We start from the raw sequence: 8,180 nt of genomic DNA on the forward strand, positions 1-8,180 counted from the left end.
TAGCAAGTGGCAGCAAAGATCAAAGAAGTCTGCAAAAGAGAGAAGGGACAATTTTATCTTAGATGTAGAAGGTGTCAGAGATAAATTAAAGCTTTTGCATTAGTATAAGAGCAAAGCTAGATGCTGCTACAGAAGGCACGGAGAGCTCCAGGCCATGAGACAGCCCTCAGCTGATGGTACTGTTGAATACCCTAGGGAACCACAGCCATACAGCTGATTACTGAATGATCAACCTACTGCTGCTCAAGCCGGACAAGGAGCGAGCTGGACCTTGGAGCTAACCCTGCTTGAGCTGTGCGAGTCTTCTTAGCACCTGCCCCGGGTGGAGAAGGCTCAAAACATAATTGGCACAGTAGAGCTTTGCATGGGAGCTGGTGGTGAAGAGCAGAAGCTTTGTGCCTTGGTGCAAGAGAAGGACCTGTTTAATACATCTAGGCTGAACAGTGCAAAACACCACGAAAACAAAAGTCAGGTCCCAGTCTCAGCTTCAGAGTAAGCAACACCCAGATACTCAAACATATGCATTCAGACATATTAGCCAAACTTCCTGGCCCATTGCCTCATTCTTAGGTGGCTTATAATAAACCTAGAGCTTTACCTCTCATACCTGCTATGGGAGTTACAGCTGGGAAAGCCAAGGGATTTTTCTACCTTGTCTTGAAGATTTTTCTTATCTGCTCACTGAAACAGAGCTCTTCCTTGCATTCCTTTTACTTAATACAGAATATTGAGAACCAGAAGCTCTGCCAACCTATCTGCCTCCTCAGCTATAGAGCCAGTGTTTTAAAATACAAATAGTGAATCTATGGCTGCACACTAAAAGAAAAAAGGAAAACCAAAACCCAGACACAAAAACCCACAGTACTCAACCACTTGTAATTAAACACATGGTGTTTATCACCATGAGCACAACCTTTTACTGAGTAAGTTAGGGAGGCAACTTGCTCAGCATCTGACAAGCAGAGGCCATATAACAGAGGATCATGTAATTGTATCCGCAAAACTATCCTATTACACAGGCATAACAGAGGACATGGTGGAAACACAAAGGCAGACTGATTCTCGGTTTCATTTGCAGATGCAGCCTGTCTGTGACCTGTCAGTGCTTCAGCCAGTTCTACTGCCTAGCCAAGGCTTTAGATGGTGACTCTGGATGTATTGTATTGTTCTATCTACAAGACCCTCGCATGACAGTGCTGTGAAATCATCGGGAGTAAATCACATACAACTGCGAGACGTTTCTCATTTCTTCATGCTGTTGTGCCACCGCCTCCTGTCGCTGCTCTTCACGTTGTGAGCGCTCCCTCTGTACCTAAACAGCAGATCTTCTTGGACAGGAGAATCCAGGCGTGCAGCTGAGGATGACACAAGCGAGGCCAAGGACAGCCAAGGGACGTGAATCACGGGGCAGCAATGCCGCAGCAATAAGCGGGAGGGCTGCGCAGCTTGAAGGAGGCTGCTACCACCTGCTGGAGAGAATGCAAGTACTCAAAGGAACACAGGAAACCAAACGCTAATTTAGCCGTTTAGGGCAGGAGTCAGCAAGCACCGCCCTGCGAATGGCCAGGTTACGGAAAGCGGGCAAAAAGCCTTGCACTACTTGGTGCCCTTCTTAAAAACACCCCAAGTTTCTGGAGTTGAAGACGAGGAGGATGTAAATTGTTTGTAAAATGGCTTTCAAAAAGGCATGCCTGTAAAAAAGTGCAAACACAAAGCCTCAGATACACTTCTGTAATGGTTTTTTCTAAGCTCTGCACATGACTGGAGCACTGGACTCTTCACTTGGGTAATTGGGACCGGCAGAGCTCCTATGGAGACCTGAGATGTGGCCATAAGCAAGCAAATAAGCAAGGTCACTGCTGAAGTTATAGCCATGTTTTGGATGAGCTACGAGGCAGCAGCCTCCTCCAACCACCCCGCAGTAGATGAAGGCAGCAGTATTACAGTGAAACCTCACAATAACTGAATGAAACTGAGAATTTCTTCCTTGTGCCTGCAGGAGGGTGCAACCTCCCCCTGTTTGATTGCTTGACAAGGGCACAAGCCCTTTAGCCACTGAGCTGAGGCTGGCACCAAAGTAAAGCACAAAGTCCATCTCCACAGGATGTGCTTGGCACTGCTGGGAAGCTGGTGGTACCCCAGCCTGCCTTTGCAGCTCAGACAGCTGGCACAGGTCCCTCATGTCTCACTACTTGTCCTAAAAACATGATGCACCCACACAGCAAAAGCCAGATCTGCTCCTCACTGCCTTTTCTAGCATCTTCTGGGCCTTTTATATAGGTGAGCTGCAGATCATGGCATAAGCAGAAATCCCCCCTGCTCCACAAGGGCAAATGCCCCAGGGTTGTGGGAAGGAGGGAGGGGGTTCTCCTGCTAGTTGTTAACCTTCTGTAGGCCAGCTCATGCAGGCTGCAAGCCAGCTGAGGGCTCTGAACACACAGACAACAGCAGAAGTCAAGGCTTAAAGATCATCTGCTAAAGACTTTTTGCTGACTTTTCTATAGCGTGAGGGTTTGTTTTGAGTCTGTAAGCAGGAAGAAGACGGGGACCAGTTACTTCCCCTGTCCTCATGTTCAGCTGGCCCCTCAGTTATCAGATCAGGAGATAATGCTCGCTTCTGGAGAGCACTGTTTACAGCCACAGTCTTAAGAGAGTCCACCAGTGCTACCACAGCCTCGAGAGAGCAGCGCTGGCAGGAAGGCAGATAGCTAAGGGAAGCAGTTTGTCTGCCTCTGATAGACAGTGATGGAGTTTTAGAATAGGGACCAGAAAATGTATGCTGTCTTCCTGTGAGTCTCTGGGTGAGCTCACTGATGCTTGCACCCAAAGTAGCTAATTCTGAAAGATTTGCATGGAAATCAGGCACTAAATAAATACATCTGTGAACTGCAGCCCAAGTCTCAAAGTGCTGTGTTTGTTTTTTTCCTGTGAAATGGAAGCACTAGTATTCCCTTTCTCCCATTCTTTTCCATTAAGCTATAAAACTCCCAAAGCAGTGCCAGCTTTTTGCTGTGTATTCACGCCACAAAGGGGCTCCGTTTACAGCCAGTGCTGTAATTGCAGCAGCTGTGTGGGAAGCTCTGGACTGTGCTCTCTGAAGCTCTTCCCACATGAAGGTACAACACGCAGACTCCGTGGGGTCAGCCTGTCTAGGTGCCGTGGTGTCCCAGACTTGCCAGTCCATCTACCCACACCCCAAAAGACTCTGTTTACCTCACTCCACTGCAGACGTTTGTCTCTCAGCCTGCCTCTACATGTCAGAGAACGTATCACTTTGACCTCAATGAGCTAGCCCCAGGTGTGCTATATTCCTTTTGTATCATTAATACTTGTGTTGTCCTTAAAAAGGGCTAGCTGGTGATAGCACAGTGGATGAGATGAGGAGAGGAGTTAAGGCTCCTTTTTGTCATAAGGTTGGTTGACGCTTCTGGCTGCAGTCACACCAAACACTTACAGGCTTTTAACCTCCAAGGTCCTTGATGTTGATCAGTTTTCATCCATATCCAGCAGAAGCACCTGGAGGTTATGGCTCAGCATGCTCCCTTTAAGTACTTTATACACCACAAATTGCGGCAAAAGTCCTCCCACCGTACTGTTCACCATCTATGAAATGCTCTGAGCTGCTCTCACCTGTTTTGTGGCTAAAAGAGCCAAACACAGGCTGCCCAGGTGCTCTGTGTCTTCTTGCTCACCAGTTCTTTCACCCAGTGAGTGTAGCCACACCGGGGCAAGCCTGAGGGTGATAGATTAAGCACTGGAAGAAGTGGGTTAAAAGGTCTTTGGACGTAGGCACACCTATTTTACTAAGGGGCCATGCAAGGGCAATCGGCTAAAGCCATCGCTAACTGTGAAGAGGTGCCTACAGAAGCTAAATTTCCTTTTGTGAGCTAAAGAAATCACAGGGGAACAAAGAGCAAACACCATCAAGTCAATCTTGAACCCAAAGTCGCAGCTCCAGAAAGGGGAGCGGCTAATCAGGCAGAAAATAAATAGGAGGGGTGAGCATACAGAAACCACAGAAGCCAGCCTGGACTAGAAATATTTACAGTGCAGGGCGGGAAGGAATATCACTGCTCTGCCCAGAGCACACAGCTAGTGACCATTGACCAGAGACCATTGGCCTTTGGAAGGTCACGCTCGCTTCACCAACTGTAACTCTCCCAGTTGCCACGAGAGGACACCAAATTCCTGCGTTTTCACTCCGGAACACGAGGGATATCCGGACCTTTCGGCTGGAATGAGGGAAAAATGTCATAGCAATGGAGCTGTAGCCCCAGTCCTTAGGAGGGGAAGGTCAGGCCGGGGGGATTCGTGATGAACCTGTGGTGGTCCAGGTGTACCATCACACAACAGTAGCTCCATCTCCTTACAGGCAGAAGCCGATGTCAAGCTTGCGTGTTTTCAGTGACTGCACGCTTTGAAGATCAGTAATAATACAAAAAATATTAGTGACTCAAAGCAAACGCTAGATGACTGGAGACCAAAAGCCACTGCCAGCTGAACAGATGCTCTTATTCCATATCTCCAGTGGAAGAGCCTTCCAAAATCCACAGCTTTGCCAAGCTTCATCCTGACATTTCAGCTGAATGGTGCAAGAATGCCATCGAGTGCTAGAGGCCTTTGTTTTTAAGATGGAAAGGCTGGGCTCTGGAACCGGCTATGGGTGCAGGCATGGGCCTGTGCATAGGATTTTCTGAACAATTAATCTGCATGTTATTATTTCAAGTGATCTCAATAAATTGCAAAAGCTGCTCAGAATCAACTGGATAAAATTCAATAAAAACACAGCAGAGTACTATGATTGGGAATGAGAAATTAAGTGCACAAATGAATGACTTGGAATAATTGGTTAAGCAGCAGTACTACACAAAAGGATCTGGAGGAATTAGAGTGGATCATGTAATGAGTCAACTGAATGCTGCTGTTGCAACAAAAAAAAACAAACCTTTCTTTTGGGATATGTTAATGGAGTGTCATAAGTGTGTCACAGAAGGTCATTACTACTCTTTACCCCACAAGAGCGCTCACTGATGCTAGACCTTGTGCCAGATTTGGGGCACCAGCGCAGCGTTTTCAGGAAGATGGAGTTCAGAGCAGCCCAGCCAGCCCAACAATAAGCTTAAGAAACACTGAGGAGAGAGAGCTGCAGGGACTCAGGGAGCCTTTTCCAGGAGAAAAGAGGAGAGTTATGGTGGCTGCCCTGAAAACAGGGGCCTGTTCTAGCCAGCAGCAATTACTATCATGCATTAGTTTTCCCTGGCAGAGGAAAGATGCTCAGAGGGGTCCCAGGTCAGTGTGGAACAACGACACCAAACCCATGGCTAGTTTGGGTGTCATCTCAACAGGCATCTCCGCTCTTACCTAAGAGGGAAGGCATGCAGATGGGTGTTGGGAGGGGCCACCAGTTTTGATGTGACTGTCATTGACAACCTGGAAACTTGCTTTCAGTTGAGGAATGGTCGTTTTAACACAACAAAGTGGCACGCCCAGGAGTGCATACACAGACCACACCTACCGGAGCCAGCTTCCACAGGGCTGTTTGTACAGCAAGCAGAGGAAAAAATAAAGATTGGAGATGGAACTTCCTTTTTGCCCATTCCTACCCCAGGTCAACGTGACCTTACGAGTACCGTGGTAAGGCTGTCCATGTATTACTGCTTTCTGCAGCTCCTGGGGACCTTCATAGTCTGGCTAGCCTCACAGCTGCTGGTAGACTCCCACCCCTTCGACCTGGTCTCCACCAAGCACCTAAACAAATTTGGGTATATCCCCATTCAGTGAAGGCCTTAAGCACATGCTTAAATTTAAGCATGAGCTGCCAAAGAAGTACGCGTTCAACAACTTCTGCAAACAAGGCCTTAACCTTTAAAAAGATGATAGAAAAAAAAACCCTAGCTAGGTTCAAACACTTTCCTCAGACTCCTTCAGGTTGAATCTACCACCTCTCTGACACTGAAATAGAGGCCTTGCATAAGAAGACTCTCTTGCTTCCTCCGTGCTGTAACTCATCAACCCTTCCCTGCTCCGGGGCACGTACCTCTAGGGACAGATGAGATCTGTTCCTGTTTGTTACTATGCAGAGCTAGATCTCAGCAGCAGTGATAAAGGCCCTTGCACATCCTAGCTTGCTTTCTGATACTTCCCTTTTCTCTGGAATTCATACTCCTCACCCGCCCTCGCTCCCTTCCCCCTTCCCTGTTTGCTCATACTTCTGGAAAGATGACTGAAGGTAACTAATGAGTAAGATGCTGCTGCACGTCATCGCCTGTCTGCTGCAAGAAGGGGTGAACAAGTTCGTTTGTCCACAGGTTAAAGTGAGGTTGCCATCCAAACAAGGATCATGTAATTGGGAGACCAAGCAGTGGGAAACCTGCCCTCTCTCCTCTCTCGTCTGGAGTGTTTAATTTCTCTTGTTTTCTTCATTGCGTACACCACTTTATGCCTGCACAGCATCTTTCAAGCAAGGATCTCAAAAGGCTTCACAGACCTTAATTAAACCTCATAAATCCCTAATTGATAGATGAAAATTCTGAGTCACAAAAAGGTGAAGTGATGCTCATGGTGAAACAGTGAGTCAGTTGCAGAGCGTGGAGCAGGGCTGTGGTGATCCCAGTCTAGTACTCGGCATCTTTACAGAAGACACAGATCTCCTTGGAAGGCGAGTTCACCAGCTGCCTGACGGAGCTCCAGTGGCTGTTGAATCACTGGTGGGGAACAAGCGTTGATGGCATTTGGTGCTGTGGTACCCAGAACTGGCTACGAGTGGAGGCCAGGCTGCAGGAGTACCCTATAACCTGGGAAGAGCCCCAGCCATGCCGCTCCCCCACCGGCTGCAACCCCAAAGCCTGCCTGGGGCTCGGTACTTGGTTAATGGCCAATCCCAAACCCCCCAGATGGCAGCCACGGGACAAGACCAGCCCTTTCACCATCCCAAACCAACATCCTGGCAGCGGGAGGGTCTTCATGCCATGATAAATGCCTGTAGGAGCAATGTCAGAGCTCCGGGCTGGCACAGGGACCACCATGGACCAGAGCCAGCTCCTGGCTGTTGGGTGGCCCTGGGCAAGTCCCTTTTCTCCCGTGTTTCCCTCCCCAGCCTTTGTTTTCACACCGGAACATGTAGGCTCAGCAGGGCAGGGACTCTCCCGCCTGGGCGTTTGCACGGAGCAGCCCTGGCCATGCCCGGCCATGCTGTCGGGACAGCAGAGCCCTGCCCAGCCCTGCCGCCCATCCCGCCTCGGAGCCGGGCAGCTGGGCCCTCTCGGTGGACATCGTCACAGTCTGCTTTCCAATTATAGCATTTCAGGGCTGCGACCGTGTTTAATTGTCTGAGCTTTATAAACACTCAATGGCCTTGGCTGACGCCCGAGTTAATGATCCCCTGCAGAAGCGACTTTGGCCGCCCGGCTCCCAGCCGGCCCTCGCCACGCCTGGCAGAAAGGGTCAATTAAAAAAAGACAGGAGAGGATAAAAACGTAGAAAGGAGCCTTAAGAGATGATGGTGCACCTGAGGAAATGACACATAACCCCCTCCTGTCTGTGCGCTGAGCTGGGCTTTCCTGAAGGCAGCGCCTCTGCTCCTCAAGCCCACCTGCCTGCAGTGGAGCATCCCTTCCCACCATCCCAGTGACTGCCCGGGTAGAGGACCTGTAGCAGGACAAGCAGTTCGATTCACCTACTGTGTCAAACCTATGTCTTTTGCCTTTGGGTTTTCCCCCCTGTTAATATCCACAAAGAAAAAAAACCCAACACAACCCACCTCAAAAATGCAAACAGCATGAAAAACCCCACAAGAGTGAATAGCCAAGGCTTTTATGTTAATGAGAGAGCCGCTGACAGCATCAAAACAAAGGATAAATCTCTGGGTCAAATTTGCAAGTGATGTAAATAAGCCTATTGGGTTTCAGTGAGGAAGAGCACCGACTTTCATAGAGTATGCATATACGTACATACGCTCCCTTCTGCTAAATCACCCCAGCTCAGTGGCACAGGGGACAGCGGGAGCACATGACACTTGGGTATAATTTGTCCATACGCACCTCTAAAGCTCAGCATTTCTATTTCAAAAGAACAAAAACCCAAAAGGGGCAAGCGCACAGCTGCAAGGCGGCCTGCGTAATTGTGCAATGCTGGGAACTCTTAGGTAGTTAATAATTATACTCAACCTTCGGTCTAGTTCC

At 48.8% G+C, this 8,180-nt stretch overlaps 1 protein-coding gene across 1 annotated transcript in view; it reads right to left on the reverse strand.

Annotated features, from left to right (window-relative positions):
• PLB1 (phospholipase B1) overlaps positions 1-7,190 on the reverse strand; it is an 89,943-nt gene extending 82,753 nt beyond the window's left edge. The window contains exon 1 of the mRNA XM_062636966.1: positions 6,941-7,190. Coding sequence (XP_062492950.1) covers positions 6,941-7,190 — 250 coding nt within the window. The remainder of the gene's footprint in view (positions 1-6,940) is intronic.
• Positions 7,191-8,180: the final 990 nt, after the last annotated feature.

This window comes from Pezoporus occidentalis, unplaced genomic scaffold (genome assembly GCF_034315485.1).
Source record: "Pezoporus occidentalis ecotype Australia unplaced genomic scaffold, CSIRO_AGI_Poc_V1 ctg50, whole genome shotgun sequence".
Classification (NCBI taxonomy): domain Eukaryota; kingdom Metazoa; phylum Chordata; class Aves; order Psittaciformes; family Psittacidae; genus Pezoporus; species Pezoporus occidentalis.